Genomic DNA, 27,602 nt, shown 5'->3' on the forward strand with positions numbered 1-27,602 from the left:
TCCCTCTGACTTGTTTTCTTGGTTCATTTGCACAGACTGTCCAACTTGTTTTCAGAGATGTGGCTACATTCACCTGCCTCTTACTTTCTCTTAACTTTTCTCCCAGTTCATCTACTTACAACTTATCACATGATCAGACCTTACTTGCTTTAGGTAACCCAGTGTACAAATCTAGTGGTATAAAAATCTTCTTGCTTCTGAGTTCATGGAGTACCTCCAGGTTCTGTTGTCCTTCCACACCACAATTGCTAGTAGGTACACTATATTGGTGTTGTCGTCCATGTAGTAGGAACTACTACAACAAATGCTCCAGCCCTTTTCTAATTTTATACAGGAATGAGGAGTAATCCTCTACAAATTATTAAGTAACTTTAGACCAAGGTACCCCCTTGTACTTCCTACTGTTACTACTTAGCCACTTCTTTACATTGTAGGATACCATGAGCATAAGGAAATAACTAGGGCAAGACAGCTCCACACTTATGTCCTAGTTGCTGAATCTGGTTATCCCTATTGAGAAATGGACTGGTAGGTGCCTAATGTCCCTCATCTCCATTTTGAATGCAAACAATGGCAAACATATTATATTTAAGAACATTGCAAAATTCTGTTTTGATTTGAAAGTTAAATACATTGAGGCACAGTTTATCTTCAGTTAAAAGTAGTTAAAGACTATTTAGCTGAGACTGCTTGCTGTGGCATCTGTCAGTACAATACCATCATTTTAACTTCTTTGTGTAAAAAAATTTCTGTTTGCAGATTTACTTTTAAAGAGCAATGCTTTATTTTCTTCATGCCAAGTAATAAAAAAAGTTCTTATTGATTTTTAATGTTTGTAGCTGGGGATTTTTTTTTCAGTGTAAACATATGTATGTTGGGTTTGGAGTACAATTGATTGTTGGACATTTACCCTCCAAAAATACTGCTTAAGTTATTGTCATCATTCATATATTGAAATATTGGTTTATTTTAAGGCTGAATAGTAATTTGGACTGATGGATGCACAGTTTAAAGTATAATTTAAGGAAGAAGGTGCTGGTACAGGAGAATTATCATTTACCAATTGGAAAACCTTGTGCGTGCGTGTGTGTGTGCGCGTGTGTGCATGTGTGCGTGTGTGCGTGTGCGTGTGTGTGTGTGTGTGTGTGCATGCATGTGTGTGTGTGTGTGTGTGTGTGTGCGTGTGTGTGTGTGTGTGTGTGTGTGTGTGTGTGTGTGTGTGTGTGTGTGCAGTATGTGCATGCAAAACAATTTTGGTAAAATTCCATTCACTGGTGGTAAGATTGCACTGGATTGCAATAGCCACAATCTAAGCTAGGTGAAATCCTGGAATACCAGGAATTATAACTCAGAACTACACATATGCAGTGTAAGGATTTTTAGATGATGTAGGTGATAGGTATTCCCATGGTAGCAGTGTTCATTTACTATATGTTCTTAAGGCTAGTTACACCATCCATTTGCAGAGGTATGATTTAACAGACCATATCTCTGCTTGTTGCATTAATTTGGTGCCATCTGTGTGGGTTTAAAATTTGTACCATCACATATTTTTGGCTGCAGTGCTGGGATTCAGATCCCATGTAACTGTTTTTTTATCACAGAAGTCTTGCTTATTGTCCATGAGTATCCACATACTCCCTTCCTCCAGTAAAGTTTTGCTTCCTGCCCAAGGGAATCACCTATTTCATCCATTGTGTAGCAATGTGATACAGGGCTGTACCTAAGTGATTCAGAAGTGTGGTACAGGGCTGTACCCACATAATTCGGCAATGTGGCACAGGGCTGCACCTAAGTGATTCAGCACTGTAGCAAAGTGCCACATCCAAGTGATTCAGTAGTGTGGCACAGTGCTGCACCCAAGTGATTCAGCACTGTGGCACAGTGTGGAACCCAAGTGGTTCAGCACAGTGGCACAGTGCCACACCAACATGATTCAGCACTGTGGCACAATGCTACACCCAAGTGATTCAGCACTGTGGCACAGTGCCATACCCAAGTGATTCAGTACTGTGACACAGTGCCACGTCCAAGTGATTCAGCATTGTGGCACAGTGCCACACCCAAGTTATTCAGCGCTGTGGCACAGTGCTGCGCCCAAGTGATTCAGCACTGTGGCACAGTGTTATGCCCAAGTGATTCAAAAATACTTGCAGTTGCTCGACAAGCAGGTTTTCATACCTCTGGTCACTGTGTTACCTTCTGTCTGGATTAACCTGGCAGTATACAATGATGCTACATAAATAAAGAGGGCTCAGACTTGAGGAGACACCTTGAAAAGGTATGCCAACCCCATGGCATAAAAAGCAAGAAGAAATTATTAGAGTACAGTTTGTGAGAGATGGGTTTCTCTCTTGCTAGGACAATAGACCCACATGATATTCCTGTGTCATGTGGCATTAGCGGCCAGCTCCAATTGTATCTAATACCTCTGTACATGAACTGGGTAAAGGATGGGTATGAGGATATTACATAGCTCACATCGGTTTAGTAAGCTGCTGCATCATGTGGTCGCTGTAGGGATCAAACCAGTATAACTCCCTTGACACTGATTTGCACCATGCACTTATTTATGTGAAATGACAGTTAATGAATCACACTTCTACTCTAACAGTAGTATTGCATGACACAGATATGCATAAATGAGTTGTGACAGTTTCTGTCATCCAAGAAATCCTAATAAATCAACCTATTCATGCTTGTGGCAACTTTTAGTGTTGAAATCTTCACCAAAATATTTTATAAACTGATTTTGCTTTTAATTAAGGCTAAGTAGGTCTCATCATCCTGATTACAACTTCCTTGCCTATATTTTGAGACACAAATGTGAGACTGCAATCAGTCTTTTATTCTAAATAGTTTTGGATATGTAGAAGCTATTACTATGGAAACATTTACTGTTAAACATAATCAAAACCATGTTAACACTGCATCTTTATTAACTCATTCTTTTATATATATCACCCAAGCAGTAAAGAGTTGTATTGTTTTGCTTTCAGAAATGTAGGCAGCTGTTGAATTATGCCTTCTAGTACTTGTCCCCAGGGGCGGCCCATGCTATTGGACTGCCAGACTGCAGCCCCCTCAAAACAAAAAGAAATAGAAAAAATTTTTTTTTTTAATTTCGCGCATACTACTGTCGGTCTATGCACATGCTCCAGGCAGTCTGGCAGTCCCCATAGGGAAACACAAGGAGACGTCTGTGCACTTTTAAAGTGCACAGACTCGCTGGGATTATGTGTCGGGTCCGGACTGCAAGAGCAGCAGTCAGGACAGTCTCGTCGGGAAGGGGTTTTGCTTGGGATCTCACGGGTCTTTGGAGTATTGCGCGGGCAGGATGTACGTTAGCTGGATATTATGGAAAAGAACGGACAGGTAAGTGTATGGTGCTTTTTACTTTTACAATGTTTATACTGGATTGAATGTATGGTACTTGCTGCGTTTAAATACTGGATTGAATATATGGGGGGGGGGTGAAAATGCCCCAGGTGCTCATGGTGGTGTGGTAGGGAATACCTCAGGCTTGAACCCTGTACCCTGTATGCAGGTTTTAAAGACTTGAGTTCCCTACCCACCACCATTTGTAAAAAAAATTGCAGATTTTTGCCTCATATTCGATCTGATCTGTTCCTCATAATATCTGTGGTTTGTAAATGCTGCAATGCTTGATATTTGATGGTGTAGTAGTAGCGTTGTTGCCTCACAGCTGCAGGTTCTCAGGTTTGAGTCTTGGCTGGGGTTCCTTCTTTGTGGGGTCTGTTATCTTCTCCCTGTGTTTGTGTGGGTTTGCTTTTATTTGATGTTGCACTGGTAGCATTGTTGCCTCACAGCTGCAGGTTCTCAGGTTTGATTCTTGGCTGGGGTTCCTTCTTTGTGGGGTCTGTTATATTCTCCCTGTGTTTGTATGGGTTTGTTTTTATTTGATGGTGCACTGGTAGCATTGCTGCCTCACAGCTGCAGGTTCTTGGGTTTGATTCTTGGCTGGGGTTCCTTCTTTGTGGGGTCTGTATCTTCTCCCTGTGATTGTGTGGGTTTGCTTTTGTGTCCTCCCATGTTACAAAGACATGTCTGCATTATTTCTTCCTGGGCCTCTGCTGAAAATTGTTGTTTTGTTCCAAGTCAGACTGTCCTGATTAAAAAAATGTTAAATAAAATTGACAGGCATTTGAATTTCAGACTTAAGGGTTTTGGAATGTTAAATTCCGTGCATATTTGATGGTGCAGTGGTAGTATTGTTGCCTCACAGCTATAGGTTTTCTGGTTTGATTCTTGGTTGGGGTGGCTTCTGTGTGGAGTCTGCATCTTCTCCCAGTGTTTGTGTGGATTTGCTCTGGTGCCTTGTCATTTTACAAAGACGTGTCTGCAGTATTAATCCCTCCGTCTCTGCTGAAAATTGTTTTTGTTCTGTCAGCAGTAAAATTGACAGGCATTTGAATTTCAGACTTCAGGTTTCTGAATGTTTAATTCCTTGCATATTTGATGGTGCAGTGGTAGTATTATTGCCTCACAGCTATAGGTTTTCTGGTTTGATTCTTGGTTGGGGTGCCTTCTGTGTGGAGTCTGCATCTCCTCCCTGTGTTTGTGTGGATTTGCTCTGGTGCCCTGTCATTTTACAAAGACGTGTCTGCAGTATTAATCCCTGGGTCTCTGCTGAAAATTGTTTTGTTCTGTCAGCAGTAAAATTGACCGGCATTTGAATTTCAAACTTCATGTTCTTCAGAATACATAGTAGCACAACCTTTTTTCTAGCAATTTTCTAAGTTTATAAGATGAATATTTTAAATTTGTCCCTATTTTTGGGACTGTATTCCCCCATTATTGGCTTCGTCCAGGTTTTTGTGCTAAGGTTGACAGCTATGGCAAGAACTGAATTCACTGAATATGTTTGAGGGCTGTATTCCCTCATTACTGGGTTTGTCCAGGTGTTTTGTACTAAGAGGTTGACAGCTATGGTGAGAACTGAATTCACTAAATGATAGACATTTAAGTTTCAGTCTTCCTCTCTTTTACAAAGCAGCTGATGTGGCATAGTGGTATGTTACTCTGACTGTTTTTTGCAGTAAAATGTATGGTGGCAACACAACATTTTATTCTAGCAACTTTCCAAGATTATACAAGCAATGTTTAATGTGTCCCTGGTTTTTGGGCTTTTGACCCCCCCCCCCCAATACATTTTGGCTTTTTCCAGTTTTCTTGAGCTGCGAAGTTGAGATGCAGTTGAGTATTGAGTAGATTTTACAAGGAACTGAGAGCTGCAGGGGAATAGAAGTTTAGTGCTTTGCCTAGTTAATACTGTAGCACAACAGGTTGTGTACTTGCTTTTGATGCAGAAGGCTGTGGGTTCTACTCCCACAAGGGGTGGATGCTGCCATACTGAGAATGTTCTCCTTGGTGAAGATACTAACTATGAGTCTGTTATCAGTTTGCCATCCATTTCCTCTTGCAATATTATTACTAGCTTATCATTTTGTAATGTAATATAGGCAATTTATTCCTGAGGGGCAACAGACACTTTATTTTTGTCCCTCATTTCTTAAGGTTGGGTCAACAAGTTGTAGTACATTTTATTTGAACATTTAGAAAGTCAGACAGATTATCATGTTACATTCTGTCAATCCAAATACACAATTCAAGTAGTTTTAATCATTGTTACCATAAGTTTATAGCATAGCCATATTTTCATAAAAGCGCAGGTTACCATAATTCATAGTGTGATATATATGTGCTCACATATGCATATATGTACTGTATGTGTTTCACATATATGATGTGTCTGTGCACAGATGATTCTTAAAGTATGCAATGACTAATAGGAGAGTGAAACATCTCCTCATAATAATATGAAAATTAATTTGAAACCTGTTTATAATACTTTCAGAAACTCTTTCTCATCAAATGTTAAAAAAATGCATATATAAAATATGATGTCTTCATATAGTGATGCAGCTATATATTAGTCAAAAACATTTTCACTCTTTATAGGTATCAGCAGTACATACAGCATGTCCCCAAGATACCCAAAATGCCTTGGGGTAGAGAGAGGGAATATGGAGGACGTGGATCTGTTTCTTTGCCAGATGAGCACAGACCTAAGGTGGAACCACCAACACTGGTTGCAAAAGAACACCTGCACTTGGGTTATGGAGGAGACCCATGGCCAAGGTATGTGGTTTATAAACTGAATTGTAACCCTGCTTTATGTGTGACAGGCATTATGTTACATACCCAAATTTTCAGTTTTCTGCGGCTTATAAAGGCTGCTGTTATACGCACAAAGATTTGTCTGTTGATACCAATACAGTAAATCACATGGACCTGGTTTAAAGACGGTGACCCAAATAACAAGTTGTTTCATTATCTTAAAGGGGACTGCTTCAACAATCGACTTGTCATTTGCAATACATATTCTGAATCATTTCACCATTGTTTTACAGAGGATCACATCAGATTAATTATGCCTGCTTCTGGGATGGTATTTTTTATAATACTAATATCCCTGTGGCAGGGGATATAACAGGCAATAATGAATCTAAATACCGTTGTAACTTCAAGGTAAGAATTATCATGGTCTCTAAGGCTCCTTAGGTCAGAGTAGGAAAAAAAGTGGTTAGATTTTTGATGTTGTATAGTGACTTCTTAGTCAGGAATAAAATGTCTAAATAAAAGCTGAAACAGAAAAGAGCGCTAGTATTTGCAGAAATTTTGCATTAAAGTGGGAAAACACACAGACACACACACACACACACACACACACATATATATATATATATATATATATATATATATATATATATATATATATATATATATATGTGTGTGTGTTTTTGGTTCCCCTTCTTATTCATATTTTCCAGCTACCCCAGTCTTCCCAGCCATCGCTGGGCCTACCAAGCTCTCCTACTGCTACTGAGCTACTTCCATTCTAAGGCTGGCACCAGAGTAGGATCACACCACTTACTGCTTCCACCAAGGGATTTTTTCATTTATGACCTACCCATTACTATTCCCCTATTATATCTGAGAGTCACGTCCTTCTATAGGCCATGCCTTCCCGCAGGGAAAACTCTAGATGAATACATGTCCATCCCTCCCTGCTGGCACTTCAGACACCTGAGCTACTAATTTTACCCAGGTTCCCTGGGCTATAGTTAGGCCTTTATCCCTCTATGCCATGGTACTGGCTAAACTAGGAAAATATATTAAGAGAAGTTCTTGAGCAAGAGCAACCTTTCTATGTTACAGTAACTGCACTCATAGACATTTGTTTAAACAAGATAGTCCTTCTTGAGATTAGGTCAAAAAGTTGTAGTAGTTCCTTACATCAGTACTAGCCACACATGATTATTGCATGACTGCAGGACCGTGCTCCAAACATGGCCTTTGAAAACAGTAAGCTGCACAGTTTTGTATGTTAAACACTGTTCAATGAGGGTATTTGCCACTTTCTGAGGGAATTACCTGCATTCTTCATGAGAAAATCACTTTAAACAAAAACTGCAAAAGAGTGTCCTTTTCTCATTTCTGTGTATTGAAGAAAGTATTATCTACATATCCGCACAACATGACTAGTTTTATATTCTACAGATATACAAATGTTTACTTCGTAGGTTCAAAGGTTGCTATTAAGCAAAAGACTGTTAAGCAATTTGAAACCTAGCCACTGAAATCACACTGGTACACTGAGTTAGTTTCCCTGTCTGTAAGGGATGGGGGGGCTAGGCCTGGGGCAAATTTATGGTTTCCCATCCATTTGTCTGTGTCTACAGTATTTTTTCCTCCCTGCAACCGAACATTGGCTGCTGCTGGGGTGTCTTCTTCACTTACCAGGTCTACAACATCAATCTGGAGTATATGACACTACATATTCAAGGCCATCAAGGAGATAGAGGCATCCTGTTGGGGCATCATATTGTTGCCAGGGGATATATTTGCATATGCCTTATCAGTTTGTCCATGCACATGCCTATTGCTGTCCACTGAGTGGACTTGCAGTGGGGGTGTGCTGCATATAAGCTTGCAACCATGTTTGAGTCAGTCAATCTTCCCCACCTATTCCCACTTAGGACACCCTCCCTTACACATCCCCAGCCTCCACCCATGATCTAATGTAAGGAGTTTTATTTGACTGCATCTAGAAAGTGTGGAAGGGCAGTTTTAGTCCTGTGATGGGGACAGAAGCTATGTTGTGAGGGGGAAAAGTAAGTGTTTTTCTAGCAGAAAGTTTAGGATTTAATGATGGATACATATTTCTAATATTTTGGATAGTGGAGGGAATATTGTAATAGATCAATAGTTTGAAAGCTCAGTGCAGCTACCTCCTTTATGTGTTGATATAATGTTAGACGCTTTTCACGTTTTTGGAATATAAGATTCTTGTAAGGATCTGTTGATTAATACCGACACAGGGTAGTTTATTCCATCTGCTCCTAATTTCAGATATTCTTCAGAAATATTGTCTGCTGCTAATCTACTGGGATTTAGTTTGCTCAAATATTTCTTCATTGTAGTAATAGGGATTGTTTCAAATGAGAAAATATTTGTCCGATTAACACTGTAGTTTGAGGTGAGAGGATGTACAACATCCTGTTGGCAGATGTGAGAGATGGTAGCAATAAATTGTTCATTGAACCTGCAATCTATGGTGGCATTAGTATCAGTAGGAAGAGGGTTAGGGGTGGGCTTGTTACTTGGCATTAGAGGATTGTCTACAGTAGAACAGAACAGTTTGGGATTGTTAGAGTATGTTGTCTCCGCTCTTGTATAATAGTTTTATTTTTCTAAAAGAACATGTTTTTTGGTAAGATTTCTTAGGTGTTGGTAGCTTTAGTAATTGTTTTGGTGTTTGCCTTTGATCCATTTACTCCAAGCATCATCCCTAATTTTCATTAATTGGTTTATTTTTTTCATGTCATACCAATCCCTCCAAGCTACACGCTCTAGGGACCTAAACCTTGTCACCACAATAAACAGAACATACTGGAGGGATAGATTCCTGTCCCAGAGACTTCCCATACTCTGGAACAGGCTACCTATCTATGTCAAACAGAGCTCCTCATTAGCACTCTTCTAGAAAAATCTTGATGATTGGATGGGAAATAGGAAATTCACCCGGGGGATCACTTCTGTGGCTCTGCTTGACAGCAGCACAGGAAAATAACTTTCTTTGGTGGTGAAAGCCAGGGTACCTTTTTGGCTAGGCTTATATAGGCCCTAGGGCCAATAGCCTAGTAGCTACCTATGAACCTATGAACCTATGTTTGCAAAGGTGCTGTTATCACTTTGACTTGCTTATGTGACACAGGTGCCTGTTGGTTTAAAATCTGCAGCAAAGTGATATTAAAGTATGATTCGGGATCATGTAGTGGGAACCATTTGCAGTGTTTCGGGGTCTCAATGAAAGTGTCTTTGTTGAAATTGTTAAGGTTTCTTGCCAAGTTTAGGTGTTGGACCTTGATAATTTTTATGAAGTCTCTGATTAAGTATGTTAGATGTTGGTCACTAAGTGTATCAGGGAGTATTCCCATCTGTTTTATTTTTTCAGGATTAGTGGACACTATGCAATCCAAGGTGCTAGTTTTGCCAGAGGTTTTATCATACCTTGCTGGACATTAAATTAATTGAGTAAGACCAAATAAACTGATGTTTAAGAAGGATGTGCTAGTGTCTTGATCAATCCAGTGTATGTTTAGGTCACAGAAGAAGAAGGGTTCCCTGGTTTATGTGGCTAGTTATCTAGTTATGTATATTTTCTGTGGTATTAATATTGTTTCTGTTTGGCAGCATGTATGCACCTATTGTACATATTACTTTATGTGAGTCTAATATAAGATGGGTTACTATTAGATGTTCTTCATATTGCTCAGTGATGCAGCACAATTAGCTATATGGGTTATATCCTGCATAGGCTAGAATATCTGTCGAGCTTCCAAAGCTTCAAGGCGCATTCCACACACCCAAATCATTTGTCAGCTTGAGCTGAGCTGACTAAAAAATAGATTTGGATGCAAAGTCCTTCAGAGTTTTCCTGCCACTGAAGACAGTGCTCTTCTGCAGGCTTTTGAGCATCAACGGTCAGCTTGTACTGTTCCCTTTGGCAAAATAAATTCCTCATATTATTTGTAATGTTTAAACTTACTTTCCTATTAGATGTTTTGGAAAGTATACTTTAAGCTAGGATTATGTATTTTTATTAGCCTTTATGTTATTTTACTGTACTTTTAAATGAGAGTGCACTTTTGTTTCTGGAAGTCTAAAAGTTAATTTAGACATTCTAAAACTGTTTTTTTTTCTGTGTGTTTAAATTACTTGTTGATGCTGATAAAGTGTATTACAGTGCCTTTATTGTGTTTTTACTGAGAAAAGTGATTTTTACTGCTTTTTTAAAATTTACTGGCTTGTGCTGCTTAATTTCCCTGGGAAAGAAGCATCATTTTGGCTTGACCATGGAACAAACTACTAGCCCTGCAGTCAGTCCATGTTCCATCCACAAAAAGAAATATTTAACTAAACATCTTTTGCCACCATACCAGGCTAGAAATTTGTTTTAACCACATGTGGGTGACTCTGCTGTTTCAAAAGCTGTTTGACAAACCACTCATCGTTTTTTATGGATCTCTTTGGTATTGTCCAAAAAGCCACTTTAGACTAGGGGTTAGCCATATCCTCTGCAGCTGTTGAGATCCCCTCAGTGGGCAAGGAGGAGCTACTCTTGTTAGTTTTGGGAGAAGGGGCAGGAAAGGTACCCCTGCTAAGCCAGAATGTTCTGCCCATCCCTGGGGGAGCTGTTGCTGCAATTAAAGATCCTGTTTGTCCCAACTTTACTGTCAAAAAGAAACAGAAAACTAAACATATCTTTTTCTGCACCAGTTTCACTGGATAGGAGTAGTTTATCTGGCTCAGGGTGTTGTACAGGCAATTGATCCCTCTTATAATGTGGTTTCTGGTAAAAGAAAATGGATTCCTCTTTTCCTGAAGAGATTCAATACATTTAAACTGGAGAGGAATGTGATGTAACAGATACAGGTTTTTCTACTCAAATTTCTAATTTAGACTCATATGCGAACTTGTTATCTAAATCTCCCAGTTAGGGATTCTCTTTCTCTGAGACTATTTTCAAAACATGCCAGTGTTTGCAGTTGGAGAACACTCGGGTTTTCCAGTCACTCAGAAAATAATATGAGTTGTTACATGTGGAATTTCCACATGCTCCTCCCATCTCACCAATGCTGTCAGCACTGCAGGATGTGTCCGTCACTGCCTGTAACTTCTAACCTCATCCCATCTCACCAATGCTGCCAGCACTGGATGATGTGTTTGTCACTGCCTGTAACTTCTAACCTCATCCCATCTCACCAATGCTGTCAGCACTGCAGGATGTGTCTGTCACTGCCTGTAACTTCCCTGATAGCCAGCCTGCTGCTTCTAAGAAAGCAGAAGGATTGTATAAAGTTTCTCAGCCTTAAATGGTTTTATATACTCATCCCAGACCTGACCCAGCATTTATAGCTTTGGTTAATCCAGCTGCTGCCAAACATTAAGTTAATTCCGATCCTTCCCTTTCTGACAAGGATAACTTTGTTGATAATTATGGGAAAAAAATGCATGCTTCTGCAACTGTGATGTTTATTCTGATTGATTTTGAAAATATTAGGAATGTTTTATCTGTAGTTCCCTGTAGTGAAGAAAACTCTGGTTTAATTGCTTCAATTTTTCAGGTCACTACTTGTGGTTTAACATGTGTTTACGACTCTGTAGATTTTGCATCCAGGTCTGTTGCCACTGGTCCTGTCCTATGGAAGTTTTTCTGGCTGCATTCCCAGAACCTCCCAGAAAATATAAAACAATGAAATTTAAATTCTCCTTTGGATATTTAGTTTTTTGACCCTCTGCTGCAGAAGTTATCAAAATGTGATGATGACTGTAACTTGAAAGAAGGAATCTCACAGATTGTTCAGCCCTTCTTCTCTAAATTTTCCAAGGGATTTTCTGCTTCCTCATCCAGTTTTGACAAGTAACAAAGTAAACACCATCAACAAAATGCTGGTAAGCAGACTTAAAAAAATAATGGTAAGGAGGTTCTAAAACGAAAGCAGGAACTTCCCAGAATAAAGGACAGTCAAATAAACCAGGATGACTATGTAAGGGATGTAGCCCCCCCCCCAGCCCCCCAGCAAGTCTGAATCTCCATTTTTGTTTTGGCAACAGATTGTTTCAGAGTTTCAGACGAGCAGGTTCTGAAACTGATTCAGCAGGGTTACAGATGACAGTGAGAAGAAATCCTTCCTTTCCGGGTAATTATACCACATCCTCCAGATCAAACCCCTTTATTCCCTCCTGCCCTACTGCACATGCTTTCTCATGGGGTAATAGAAATAGTTCCTCCTTCCCAACTGTGAAGAAGTTTTTAATTGAAGAAGGTATCTGGTGCCAAAGAAAGAAAATACCAGTTTTAGACCTTTTGTTCCTAAACCAGTCTGTGATAATACCTACGTTTAAAATGCTATCAAGTCACAACCTGTTACCCCTTCTTCCTCATGTGAGTTTTTGGTAACACTAAATTTAAAAGTTACACATCATCACATTCCTATCCATCCAGACTTCAGATGTTTCTTAAGGTTTTATGTGTCTGGATTGCATTATCTGTTCTCTGCCTTACCCTTTGGTCTGTCCACTGCTCCAAGAGTGTTTGAAAAGTATCTAGCTCCAGTTATAGCCCATTGGAGGTTACAGGGTATCCACATGTTTACATATTAAGATGACTTACTTATCTCTGCAGAGTCTTTTTCAAAGTGTCAGGAATCTCTCACTTGTGTGACAGTTCTATGTAGGGTGGGATTCTAACAGAACATTCAAAAGTCTTTTTTTTTACTCCTTCACACAGAATTGTGTTCCAGAGGTGTCTGCTAGACATCCCAGTACAAACAGCATTTCCTCCACATGGAAAAGTAGATCTATGTTTGTTATCTATTTCAGTGGTTTTCCACTCAAACTTCAGTCACTGTGGCAGAATACCTCACTTTTCTAGGTCTCATGCCATTTAGGATTCTCATGATACCTCTGGGAAGACTCCACGTGAGAAAAGGTGCAATGATATCTGAAGTCTCTTTGGTTCCAGCACCAACTTCCATTATCTTTTCAGATTACAATTCTGGGATTTGAAAGAAGATACATCACTTGGTGCAAACATCAAATGGGAGCATGTCACGACATCAAATGTAATTTCATCAAATGCAAAAAGTGAGTGCTGTTCGCCAAAATTGCTTTCGTTGACAATAGAGTTTGCTTTTTTCTCCACTGTTGTATGACCTCAGAATTAGTATATATAGGTCCAGGGGTTCCCCCATATCGGAGAGCTACAGGGAGGCTTACCTTCCCTGCAAAAACAAAATTGTTGAGTTATTTATCAAAGGTGGTTTTGGTGAACGTTTTTTGTTTTCTTTTTTTTTTTTGCTGTTTACAAAAATTACCTTCTGTGACTTGACATGACTCCCTAGCAAACATTTATTTATTATTTATTTTATTTTATTTATCATTTGTTGACCGGGAAAGTCTGACTAGGTTCCACAGAGCCTGTTTTCAGCGGAGGCCCAGGGAGAAATGCTCCAGATGCATGTCTTTGGAATGTGGGAGGAAACCGGAATACCCGGAGGAAACCCACGCGAACACAGGGAGAACATGGAAACTCCACACAGAAGGCACCCCAGCCGAGAATCGAACCGGTGAACCTCTTGCTGTGAGGTGACAATGTTAACCGCTGCACCACTGCGCCGCCCGAATCCAGGTCTCCCCTCCATACCCGCTCCATGCAGTCAGTCACCATAGGCACCTCACACTTTGCTTCGGGAGCAGTATCGACGGGGATAAAACTGCAACGTATCTGAGACAACAAAGACAGACACAAGCCCATAAGTACTTGCCCTTGGCACTCAGTACTTTGAATTAATTGTGGTATCCAGGACTACTTCAGGTTGTTACAGACAATACCACAGTAATTTGGTACATAAACAAGCAAGGGGGAACCAGAACTTAGATTTAGTGTTAGGGATGGTCAAAAAGAGTAACGAAAAGGGAATCTCTAAGATTTTCCAGTTCTACTTTCCAAATTTTCCAAGGGATTTTCTATGTCCTCATCAAATTTTGGCAAAAAGCAGAATAAACAATCTAAAAAAATACAGGTAAATGGATGTTTAACAAGAAATAGCAATTGTGTTTCAAAAGGAAGTCTTGAACCTCCCAAAACCAAGAACAGTCCAACAAGTCTAAATGACTATTCAAGAGACCTTGTGACCCCGTCTCACCCTGGCCTCTTTTTGTTCTTCCAGAAAATCTGAATTTCCATTTTTATCTCTGGCAACAGTTAGTTTCAGACAAATGGGTTCTGAAAATCATTCATCGAGGTTACAGAAGGCAGTGGGAGGAAATTCCTCTTTTCTGGGGGGGGGGGTCATTTTTTATCCTTCAGATCAGACTATTTTGTTTCCATCAGTTCTTCATCACATGCTGTCCTAAGGAGTGATAGAACCAGTTCTTCCTTCCCAGGTGGGGAAAGATTTTTTATTCAAGGATGCTCCTTGTGCCAGTGAAAGAAAAGGCTTGGAGACCAGTTCTGGTCATACCTGTCAATTGTCCAGATTTTCGAAAAATATCCAGATTTTTGCCTTATCATTTTGGTCTGGTCTTCAAAAACATTGTGGTTTTCTGGCAAACCACTAAGGACTGATACATAATGAGACACATAATGGCAGGCACTTGAGTTTCAGACTTTATACCCTTCTGAAAATGCATGATAATACAAACAATTTTATTCTATTAACTTTTCATTTAAGAGCAATAATTAAAAATGGTCCCTATTTTGAGCCTTTGTCCCATCATTAGTTTTTGTTTTGTTCAGATATCTTGCTCTAAGAGGTTGAGAGGTATGGTTCTGGATATTTCTTTCCTAAACCAAATTCAAAATGATGTCACTTCACATCCTGTTACCTCGTCTTCCTCATTTGAGTTTATTGGTAACACTAGACTTAAAGATGTTTATCATCACATCCCTATTTATCCAGACTTCAAACATTTCTTAAAGTGTACTAGGCTAATGGCACTGGAGCCTTTACAAGCCTAGCCCATAGAAGTACAGTGGTTAGTTCCCAGTGCCTCTATCAAGTAGACCCATTGGAGTGATCCCTGGGGTGAACTTTCTATTACCCATCCACTCATCAAGATTTCTCTTGAAGAGGGATACTGAGGTCCTCTGCTTGACATGTATGGGAAGTCTATTCCAGAGCATGGGCAGTCTCTGTGTGAGGAACCTGTCCCTCCAGCATGTTCTGTTGATTGTGGTAATGAGGTTGAGATCTCTGGAGTGTGTGGTGTGGAAGGATTGGGATTTCTTTAGATGTAGCATTTCTAACAGAGCTGGGTCGGACATGGCTTTGTAAGTCAAGCAGAGATCACCTCTAAGTAGGCGATATGAGACAGAGAATAGCTGGAGTCTTTTGAGTCTGTCTGTGTAGGACATGTGTTTAACGCCTAGGATCTTCTTCATGAGGTATTTCTGTGGCCTGTCCAGTTGTTGCAGGTGTCTAATGAGGTACATGCCAAATGGGGCATTATACTCAATGATTGGTCTAATGAGGGAAGAGTAGAGAGAGATGATGACCTCTTTCTTCCTGGATGCAAAACCCTTGGTAATGAGATGTTGCCACATAGAAGGACTTTCTGACCCAAGTGGCAATGCAGTGGTCGAAGCACAGTTTGCTGTCAACCTGCATCCCCAGATCTCTTATAACACCTTCAGTGTTCAGTGGACTCCAATCAATATGGTAATTAGTGAGAACTGAGTTTTTACCAAAGGGGATAACGACGCATTTTTTGGCTATAAGCTTAATGCCATTGTTTTGACACCAGTCATTGGTCTCAGTGAGGCCTTTCTGTAGGATGTCTGCATCACCTGGGGAGTTGATAATGGCTTCCATCTTGCAGTCATCTGTGAACTTGGTCAGCCAGAGTCCCTTTGTGTTGGCCTGGACTTCTGAGAAGTAGATGCCAAACAGGAGAGGACCCAGGACTGATCCCTGTGGGACTACACTCAAAACTGGCTGGCAGTCTGGCTTGGAGTCCACTACTTTCACAATGTGTGTTCTATCTGTGAGCCAATTTTCAACCCACCTAGTGATATAGGGGTTGATGCCTAGTTTAGTGAGTTTATCAATAATTCCTGAGTGAGCAATGGTAGCAAAGGCCTTGGCCAGATCAAGGTAGGCTGTATGAACTGCCTTACCTTCATCCACAGCCCTGGTGACTGACTCAAAGAAGTCAACCAGGTTGAGCAGGCATGATCTCCCTTTCACAAAGCCAAATTGCATGGGGTCTAGAGTTTGGAGATTTCCTATAACTTTGTTAATCAGGTCCATGATGATGTGCTCCATAGCTTTACATATCAGACTCGTCAGGCTATTGGGGCAATAATTGCCAGGGTCTGTAGTCGCTCACCCTTTATGGAGAGGGATGACTCTAGCAGTGCACCATTCAGTTGGGATAAAGCCTGAGGTGAGGCTGTGACTGAACAGGGCACACAGATGTGGTGCCAGTCTGCCTTGTAGTTCATGTAGAACACAGCCAGAGATATTATCAGGTCCCAAGGAAGCTGTATTCTTGGCCTTGGACAATGCAGCTTTAACCTGTGCTGCAGTAATGCTGGATGCCTGGCATTCTTCCGATATTGTGATTGGTCCTTTGGGGAGGGGGGGTAAAGTTGGCACTGAATCTGCTGGCCAGTATGTTGGCAATATCTGTTGGGTCAGTATAGGAGGTACCATTGTGCAGTAACTCAGAGCAAATCTGGGTATTGCCGTGGAGGTTCTTGATATAAGTATAGAAGGCTTTGTGATTGTTTTTAGTGTCTGCCACAATTCTGCCTTCATAGCTGGCTTTGGAGGATTTGATGAGGGATCTCAACTTTTTGTTGAGGCTAATAAGGGAGTTTTTCCAGTCTTGGGACTTCACCTTTTTCTGCAACAGTTTCTTCCTTCTGTTGTAGAGTTTATTAATGGCAGGGGACCACCAGATTGGCTTCCTTTTTTGGAGGAGAGTGTCTTGGTTCTGTTGGGTATGGCCTAGTTCCTTGCATTTATGTACATGTTTGTACAGTGCATTGGTGTATGATTCGGCAGTTATGCTGCTATTTTCCATTGGCATGGGGGCCGTGAAGTTAGCCACCTCCGTTTTTAGGAGCCCAAAGTTAGCTTTGGAGAAGTTTTTCAATGTGGTTATTTTTGCAGGGGTGTGTGGGTGAGATGTGGATTTCCATGGTGATTAGTTTATGGTCGGATCTGACCAGGAAGGGATTGACTACTAGTGCAGAGCAATGGTCACCCATGTTAGTAAAAACTAGGTCAAGGATGTTGCTTCCTCTAGTGGGGGTCAGAATAAGCTGGTCCAGGGCATTGGAATTGATGAATTCCAGGAAGCGTTGGGCCACTGTATTGGTGCTTGAGTAGTTTTCCCAGTTGATGGAGGGGTAGCAGAAGTCTTCTAGTATGTGAGTGTTGGGTTGGACCTTGATAGATTCTCGCAAGGTGCTTAGGAACACGGAGTGAGAGTCTAGGGACATGGTTGGGGACCTATAGCAGGCTATGACATGGATTGCTGTCTTACCCAATTTTAGTTGTACCTGAAGTATCTCAGATGCGTTATGATGAGGTACTAGTCTGGAGGTGTGCATATCCTTTATGAATATGGAGACACAACCACCTTTAGAGCTTTGGTCCATGTTTCGGGGCTAAAAGGTGTGGAATGAATTATAGCCTGGTAGCACAGAGATGCTTTCTGCCGCTTTCAACCAGGTCTCCATTACATCACGAATGTCAATGTTTTCCATTTTGAGGAGTGCTTCGAGTGAGTGCATCTTGAGATTTAGACTTCTAGCGTTGAGCAGCATGACCCTCAGATTGCATTTATTTATAGCTGTTATGGTGGTAAATTGGCCTTTGGAACACCGCCTAAAAAAGGCACTATAGGGGTGGCAAGAGCCTTAGCCAGTACCCGGAAACCCAGGGCTGACAGATGCAGGCCATCTCTGGCAAAGCATCGAGGTCTGTCAGTCATGTCATCCCAAGGAGACATATACTGGATCCCCTTAGAATGACACCCAAAAATTAGCCAATTGTTGAAGTCAATCATTTTTTGTTGGCACTGTGGTATCATTCTGGGTGACAGTAGGATACTGCTCAGGGCTAGGGTCATACCTGTTTGGGTCACATAATCTGAGAGCTCCACCATGTCTTTTTTCATATAGTCCAGGGAGGTGTGTCTCAGGTCATTCACACCTACATGGACAATGACAGAGTCATACTTGTACTTGTTGTGAAGTGCCCTGAGTGTGTGTATGTGTTGGATTCTGGCACCTGATATACAGCTAATTGTTACCTTCTCCTTATTCAACCTAGTGAGTGGGACATCTGTGTGCCTCACTATTGAGTCACCTATGATTAGTGTATTGGGCAAGGTGTTTAGCCTTAGGGGCTTAGGTTGAGGGGCACACTGTGGAGGTGAGCTATGTGTCCTGTGGTTTGTGCTGTGTTGTGGTGGTTGAGTGCATTTCTGTCTTGGAGGTCTTTGCTATTTGGGTACATTTCTATTGAGATCGTCCGCAAAGGTGGGTGTGTGGTTTGTTCATAGGTAGGTGCTAGGCTATTGGTCCAAGGGCCTAAGTAAGCCTAGCCAACAAGGTTCCCTGGCTTACGCCACCCAAGAAAGTTAATTTCCTGTGCCCGTGTCGAGCAGAGCCGCAGAAGTGATCCCCAGGGTGTATTTCCTATTTCCCATCCACTCATCAAAATTTTTCTTGAAGAGTACTAATGAGGAACTTTGCTTGACATAGATGGGTAACTTGTTCCAGAGTATAGGAAGTCTCTGGGACAGGAATTTATCCCTCCAGCATGTCCTGTTTATTGTGGTGACAAGGTTTAGGTCCCTACAGCATGTAGCTCGGAGGGATTGGGATTTCTTTAGGTATAGCATGTCCAACAGCTCTGGGTTTATCATAGGTTTATATGTTAGACAGAGATTTCCTTGGAGTAGGCGATATGCTACAGAGTAAAGCTGGAGTTTTTTGAGACAGTGTAGGGCATCTGTATGAGGCCAGTAATCCTCTTTGTGAGGTGCTTCTGTGGCCTTTCTAGCTGCTGCAGATGTCTTGTGAGGTACATTCCAAAAGGGGCATTGTACTCTATAATGGGTCTAATGAATGCTGAGTAGAGGGGAAAAATGACCTCTTTTTTCCTGGATGAGAACCCTTTTGTGATGAGGTGTGCCATATAGAAGAATTTCCTGACTACTGTGGCGATGTGATTATCAAAGGAGAGACTACTGTCCACCTGGGTCCCAAGGTCTCTTATCACACATTCAGCGTTAAGTAGACTGCCATTTATGTGGTAGTTCATGGGTACAGAGGCTTTACCAAAGGGGATGACAATGCACTTTTTGGCATTGAGCTTGAGAACATGCCTCTGACATCAGGCATCTGTCTCAGTGAGGCCCTTCTGTAGGATGTCCACATCATTTGGGGACTCAACTATGGCTCCTAGTTTGTAGTCATCTGCAAACATTGTTAGCCAGAGACCTTCTGTGTTAGCCTGTACTTCAGATAAGTATATACCAAACATGAGAGGTCCCAGGACTGAAGTCTGCAACTTTTACAGTGTGGGTTCTGTCAGTGAGCCAGTTGGCAAAACATCTTGTGACGTAGCGATTTATATCTAGTGTAGTGAGTTTAGCTATAATTCCAGAATGGGGGATGGTGTTGAAAGCCTTGGCGAGGTCAAGATAGGCTGTGTGAACCACCTTACCCTTGTCTACGGCTTTGGTGACTGCCTCAAAGAAGTTGATCAGGTTCAGAAGACATGGTCTGCCTTTCACAAACCCGAACTGGGTGGGGTCCAGAGTTTGGAGGTTACTAATGTCTTTGTTTATGAGTTCCATGATGATACGTTCCATGGCCTTGCAGACCAGGCTCATCAGGCTAATAGGGTGATAGATCCCAGGATCAGTGGTGGCTCCCCCTTTCTGGAATGGGATAACTGTTGCTGTGCACCATTCAGTGGGCACAAAGCCTGACGTGAGACTATGACTGAACATGGTGCTTAGGTGGGGATTTTGGTGGTGTAGGTTTAGTGGGACTATGTGATGAGTGTGGTGTGGAGCAAGTGTTTACCTACTCCTCTTGACTGTCAAGTTCAGTCTTGGTTGGAGAGGGTTTTACCTCCAGTTTGGCTAGATAAGTGCATCTCTCACAGATTGTGGTGTTGGGTGGAAGGAGGAGAGGGTTGTCTGTGTACATGAGGCAATTGTTACTTTGCCTCAAGATGCCCAGATTCATCATATAGACAGGAGAGAACACTCGGAGCTGACCCTTGGACATGCTGGAATAACAAACTGCTTTCCTCTAGACAAGTGAGGAAAATGAGTATAAGAGCTGTTTTTCTCTAAGCAAATGATGAAAGTAAGTACAAAAACTGTTTTCCTCTAGGTAAAGAGGAAGGTTGAGTGCTGTAGTAATTTGTGGCTTATTTAGTGCTAACAACATCTGAACAAGTGCTGAGCATGAATAAGCAAATTCAAGTGCTAAAACTAAGAATCTGTACCAGGATCTTGTGGTAGATAGGCTACCTAGTGCTTACCACTCCCACTGATAACCTAGAAGGCTTCCCTCCAACACAGAAAGGCTTGGGGGGCTCAGAAGTTTACAAACAGTCCTGGATACAGCAAATCAGTATCTGGACTAGACTAGTTACAGGAAAGGTGTGAAACAAGCGCAAACATGGACTTTTAAACCAGAAGGTTGAAAGAGATGGAAAGACTGCCCAAATGGCCAACAAACTACAATTTCTGGGACAGAAACCACTCTTGTGGTAGATAGGCTACCTAGTGCTTGTGTTTTTATGTGAGAGCTGTGATGGTGAGTGTTCTGCAGGGCTGTGTGTTCCATGTGGTGTGGTGCAGGTGTTGACCTTCTCCTCTTGACCAGCTAGTCCAGTCTTGGCTGAAGACTGCATAGCTTACAATGGTGATATAAGTGCATCTCTCACAAGTCTGAGTGTTGGGAGGTAAGAGGAGAGGGTTGTCTGTGTACCTGAGGCAGTTGCTACACTGCCTCAGAATGCCCAAGTGCACCAGGTTAATAGAAGAAAGCACAGGGAACTGCCCTTTAATCATGCCAGGAGGGGTGGTCGTAACTACTAAGTACTGGAGCTATTTCTGTGAAGAACGACTAGTGCTGATGGCACTTAGGTGTGCTACAATAATTTCTACAAAAACCTGTTGAAGTGCAAAGCAATTAAGCTATTTGAAGTGCAAGAGAGAGAGAAAGAGCTAACAAGTTCTAAGGGAAAAACTGAATAGCAGACTTTCTGGCACCAGTAATAGTTTACATCAGCTTGGCACCGCTGCGCGGACCTTAAACAAGTGCAAACCCCCGCAAACGTGGGCTTTTAAACCAGAAAGTTGAAAGGGATGGAAAAACTGCTGAAACGGCCAATAAACTACAATTTCTGGGCCAGAAACCACTCCTCTTGTGATAGATATGCTACCTAGTGGTTACCACACCCACCGATAAGCTGGAAGGCTTCCATCCAACACAGAAAGGCTTGAGGGGGCTCAGAAGCTTACAAACAGTCTTGGATACAGCAAATCTGTATCTGGACTAGACTAGTTACAGGAAAGGCAGGAAACAAGCGCAAATGTGGGCTTTTAAACCAGAAAGTTGAAAGGGATGGAAAAACTGCCCAAACAGCCAATAAACTACAATTTCTCGGCCAGAAACCACTCCTCTTGTGGTAGATAGGATACCTAATGCTTACCACTCCCACTAATAAGCTAGAAGGCTTCCCTCCAACACAGAAAGTCTTGGGGGGCTCAGAAGCTTGCAAACAGTCCTGGATAAAGCAAATCTGTATCTGGACTAGACTAGGTACAGGAAAGGCAGGAAACAAGCTTAGACCTTTTTATTTACAGAAAAGCAGCTAAAACAGCAGTAAAAACAATTCAAATGCAGTGCAAGCTAGCACACGAGTGTGTAGCAATATTAAAGCAAATACAGTTTAAATAAATGCAATTACATTTAGAAAAATGACTAAAAACAGTGCAGAAAGGAGTAAATTAGGAAAAATCAAAATGGAGGCATTTAGAGTATCTCTGTCACCTTCCTGAAGCTCTTGCAGTCTGCAGGATTCCAAAACTGGATCTGTGGAGCTTAAACAAGCACAAACCCATGCAAATGCGGGCTTTTAAACCAGAAAGTTGAAAGGGATGGCAAAACTGCCTAAACAGCCAATAAACTACAATTTCTCAGCCAGAAACCACTCCTCTTGTGGTAGATAGGCTACCTAGTGCTTACCACTCCCACTGATAAGCTAGAAGGCTTCCTTCCAACACAGAAAGGCTTGAGGGGGGGGGGTCTCAGAAGCTTACAAACAGTCCTGGATACAGCAAATCTGTATCTGGGCTAGATGTAGGAAAGGTGAGAAACAAGCTTAGAACTTTTTTTTTTTTACAGAAAAGTAGCTAAAACAGCAGTAAAAACAATTCAAATGCAGTGCAGGCTAGCATACTTGAGTGTGTAGCAATATTAAAGCAAGTACAGTTTAAATAAATGCAATTAAATAAAAAAATGACTAAAAATAAGTGCAGAAAGCAGTAAATTAGGAAAAAATCAAAATGGAGGCACTTAGAGTATCAGAAAACAATGCCAGCAGATACATAAATAATTCAGTCAAGCGAAAATTAAGATAGTGCAGAACTCTGAACAGTTAAAAAGTGCCAAAAATATACTTATCAGCTCTATATTTTCAGATTGTTTGAGAAGCACACTCAGTCAGAACACAAGGATATTCTAGCAATGGTAGGCAGGACTTTATGGAGAGAAGGTTTTGTTAAGGGTTTGTCCACAAGAGTGTAGACTACAAGAACCTTCTTAAATGTAAAGTAACTCACCTGAAGCACAAGTGCTAAGACCAAAGCTTAAAATGCTTAGAATAACAGATACATTTAATTAGGCTACTAACAAGCAGTATTAAAGGCAGCAGAATAAAAACACTCAAACACTTAACAGCACACAGCAAAAATAAGGTAATAAAGTATGAAGAACACAATTACAGTAAAAACAGATGAATTGTGTACAATTTTTTAAAGTGAAGAGGGAGGAAACAGAAGTGTTCAAAGTCAAAGAAGCAAGGGGGTAGTCCTTCCCAAATAATCTCACTGCACTATGTTGAGTGATCAAATGAGATTGGACTGGGAGCAGTGACCAAGATCAGATTTACAGCTAGGGCTTGGCAAATCTAAAGCCACCATTTTTAAGACTAAGGTATCACTTGGGAAGGAGGGTGAGGGAAAACAGTTCAGACAACAACAAAGGACAGAAATAATACAGAAAATATATAAATAAAGCAACTATACAAATACAGCACAGTGCAAACTGAGTTGCAAAAAGTATACTTATCAGTTTGGAATATCAGATAGGAAAAGATTCCATTTCTGCTCACAGTCAGGAGACTTTAGTTCTCTGCTATATCAGCTCTGCACAAATTCACAGAAATGCAGTTTGTAATGGAAGTACAACACAGAAAATACACCTCAGGCAATGACTAACAGCTAAGATGAGATGGCTCAACAACCCTCACCTGAAACTAGCTTCTGAGCTACCCTGAGAAACAAAGTGCAGGCAACAACAAAACACAGAAACAATACAGAAAATATATAAATAATAAAGCAAATATATAAATACAGCACAGTGCAAACTGAGTTGCAAAAAGTGTACTTATCTGTTTGGAATGTCAGATGGGAAAAGATTCTAACTTTGCTCAGTCAGGAGAATTTAGTTCACTGCTATATCACCTCTGCGCAAATTTTACTATCCATTGTACCAAGCATGTTCTCAAACTATCTAGCTTCAATGACTTGCTTATCTTTGCAGAGTATTTTTCAAAGTGTAAGGAATTTCTCTCTTGGTAAGAGAGCTCCTACACAAGCTGGGATTCCAAGAGTACATTCAAGTCTTTTTTTTATTCCTTCGCACAGGATTGTGTTCCTGGGATGTCAACTAGACACCTCAGTTCAAAGAGCTTTTCTTCCACAAGAAAAATAGATCAATATCTAGATGTATTTCTAAGGTTTTCCACTCAGACATTGGTCACTGTGAGGGAATACCTCAGGATTTTGAGTCTCATGGCATCTATGATTCTCATAATACCCCTGGCAAAACTCCACATGAGAAATATATAGTTGTATCTGTAATCTCTTTGGTCCCAGCACCAGTGCCCTTTATCTTTTCAAATCCCATTACTGGGGTTTGTCAAAAGAGAAATCATTTGGTGAAGACAACCCGTACCCTTAAATCCAGATCTCCCCCTCTCCCTCCCTGTTACAAAACAGTCAGTCACCACAGACCCCTCAGACTTACATCAGCAAGCAAAGGTTCTACTCCCCTTGTAGACTAGCTATTTTAGTTTGGGATATAGCGTCACAGCACAGTCTCACTCTACAGGCATCCTACATTCTATGAGTGCAAAATTGTGCAGCAGATTAGCTAAGCAGGATAGGGCAGACCCTCACAAATAGAAATTAGATTGGGGGTCTTCCAAGATTTGATCCATTTGTGGGGAGTTCCTCAAATAGGCATGTTTGCCTCTTCTCTGAACAATCAACTGGCATGATTCTGTTCCAGCATTCCATGCAAAAAGACTTCGAAGACAGATGCTTTTTCTTTTCTTTTCCATTGACATGAATGCTCCTGTATGCTTTCCCACCATTTCCACTAATATCAAGGGTACTTCTGAAGATTCAGAAGAAATCTTCCAAGATCATTGTGGTGACGCCCTTCTGGCTCAGGCAGCTGTGGTTCTTCCTTCTTTTGGAACTGGCCACAGGCGATTACCAGAAGCTTCCTCATAGACTGGATCTACTCACAGAAGAACAGGGGTGTTTGATGCATCCCAACATCAACCAACTTAAACTGACTGCCTGAATGATAGGGTCCTAATACCTTTTAGGCACCTGTTTACTGAGGACATGCAGCAGGTACTAATGGAGGCAAGAACGTCTGTCACTAGAAAATTATATATTAGCAAATGGAAAATGTTTTGCTGGTGCCACAACATAACCAGCACCAGTCAGGGCTAGTGCTTCTCTGGTTTTAAAACATTTGTGTGGGTTACTTTGCTATGGCCTGTCTTACTTCCCTATCAAGTTTAATTTATTGGACATTTCAGCATGTCAGCCTATGGATTACCCTATCTAATTTTCCATATGGACAGGGTTCCTTTAAGACCTAATCTTTTCATGTCTAAAGTGGAATCCAAGTTTACTTTAAGCCAACCTATCCATCTCTGTGTATTCTTCCCTGAATACAAAAATGAGGGAGAAAGGATACTTCATTACTTGGATGTCCACAGATAGCTCAGCTACTATAGTGACAGAAAAAAATCTTTTAGAAGTTCAGATCAATTGTTTTTTTTTTTTTTTTTTTTTTGTGAAGTTAAGTAAGAAGAAGGAAAAACCTGTGTCAAAACAGGCTGATTCCAAGTGGTTGTCTGGTCATTACCTTATCCAGTGATAAATTGTATGACATTATAAAGGTTAGTACAGTATTTGACTTTACTGTGGCATAGTGTAAACCAGTCCACAATGAGGTCACATAAAGGCATGAAACTGTACTTATTGATAATAGGGAACAAGGTTTTTAACACATTACTAACATCAGTGATGAGATGCAAATGGGTCCTGTGAACATGTGTGCATTTATATCTTTAGTAACTCTTGTGATAACCAGTTAGACTCAGTGAGGACAGTTGATAGTATGTACTTTTATTTCCTTTTTGGTAAGGAACATGGTTCCACCTCCATTTTTTTTGGGGGGGGGGGTCTGTTTGGTTGATGGTAAGAGTAGAATACATATTGTTTAGGTAGGACAACAGAATGACATATTGTATTTGCAATGCTTTTACAACTCAGATGACACTTGGTTAGTGCTAATTTACACATGATTCTGGCATTTCAGTTTTGCTGAGTCCACTCTGTGTGTTTAGGAGAGATACAGAGAGGTACCTCTGGTGTGAGAGTGCAAGAATACAAGCATATAGGGAGAGGATATTGCATAGCTAAGTGGATCTGGATTGAGTTCAGCATCAACATTAGTTAGGTGATGCATTATCCTAAAGTATAACCTATCTTGTGTGCTGAATATTAAATTGTGTTTGTTAAAGGGTAAATCAGCCTTATATTGCACACCCACACACGCACACACACACACACACACACACACACACACACACACACACACACACACACACATGCACACATACACACATACACAATTCCAGCAACACAGCAACGTATATATATATATATATATATATATGTATATATATATATATATATATATATATATATATATAGATAGATAGTAAAGAAGTGAAAATGCCACTTTCTTACAAAATTATGGGAAACAGAAAACTCATTCTTGAATGCACTGCTAGTCTGTTTCAGCAAACAAGTTCAGCAAACAAGTGCACAATATCTAGTCTATTTACAAAAGAACACAAAGATCCTTTCCAATGTTCAATTTAGTGTGGCCTTTTCAGTCAAAATAATTCCAGCATTCCTTCATAGTGTTTACATAGATTTTCAAAACTACCAGTGAAACAAACAGTACTCGCTTCTCTTTAGTACACTCACAATACAGAGCATGCTGCTCATATAAGATCCTACACTGATTGCGTGTGCTTCTGTAAAACAGCTTGCAAAAAGAGAGGACAACAGGCTAATCGCAAAAGGAGTCATGGAAATGATGACCATCATTGTATGAGTGATTCAGAGAAATAAAGTCCAGATGGTAAAATTTGTTGCAATATGCCTAAAAGTATATACATATGGAAATTAAAATCCTCCAATATGGAGATGTTGTCATAGTACAAAATATGGCAGTCACCATGGCAACAGAAGTCACAAGATGCATCAGCTCATCAAAGTTGTCTTGAACAACTTGAAGTGGTCCTGGGAACCAGAAGTGATTCAAAGAGTTGAATGCCTTGATAAGGGCAAGCATCTATTTTGTATTTATGTGCTTGTGTCTGTCTTTGTTATCCCAGGTACCTTGCACTTTTATCTCCCCTTGAAACTGACCCCCAAGCAAAGTCTGAGGTGCTTGTGGTGACTGACTGCTTTGGAAGGAGGGAGGCCCGGATTAAGGGATGTTTGATGTCTCCACCAAGTGATTTCTCTTTTTACAAATCTTACAAATCCCAGAACTGGAATCTGAAAAGATAATGGATGTTGATGCGGGAACCAAAAAGACTCCAAACCATTGTACCTTTCTCACATGGCATCTTGCCAGAGGTATTATGAGAATCCTAGATGCCATAAGAACTAGAATCCTGAGGTATTCCATTGCAGTGATTGAAGTCTGAGTGGAAAAACCCTGAAATAGATATAAACATAGATCCATTTTTAGATATAAACATAGATCCATTTTTAGATATAAACATAGATCCATTTTCTTCCTGTGGAAGAAACACTCTCTGTACTGGGGTGTCTAGCTGATACCCCAGGAACACTAA

General features: G+C 40.8%; 1 protein-coding gene across 1 annotated transcript in view; it reads left to right on the forward strand.

Moving 5' to 3' along the window:
• The window catches only part of CCHR3.PART1H7orf31 (chromosome chr3.part1 C7orf31 homolog), a 559,004-nt gene that overhangs the window by 165,282 nt on the left and 366,120 nt on the right, over positions 1-27,602 (forward strand). Inside the window, exon 2 of the mRNA XM_044066850.1 lies at positions 5,983-6,162. Within this exon, the coding sequence (XP_043922785.1) occupies positions 5,983-6,162 (180 nt within the window). The remainder of the gene's footprint in view (positions 1-5,982; positions 6,163-27,602) is intronic.

This window comes from Protopterus annectens, chromosome 3.part1 (assembly GCF_019279795.1).
Source record: "Protopterus annectens isolate FY-2018-M chromosome 3.part1, PAN1.0, whole genome shotgun sequence".
Classification (NCBI taxonomy): domain Eukaryota; kingdom Metazoa; phylum Chordata; order Ceratodontiformes; family Protopteridae; genus Protopterus; species Protopterus annectens.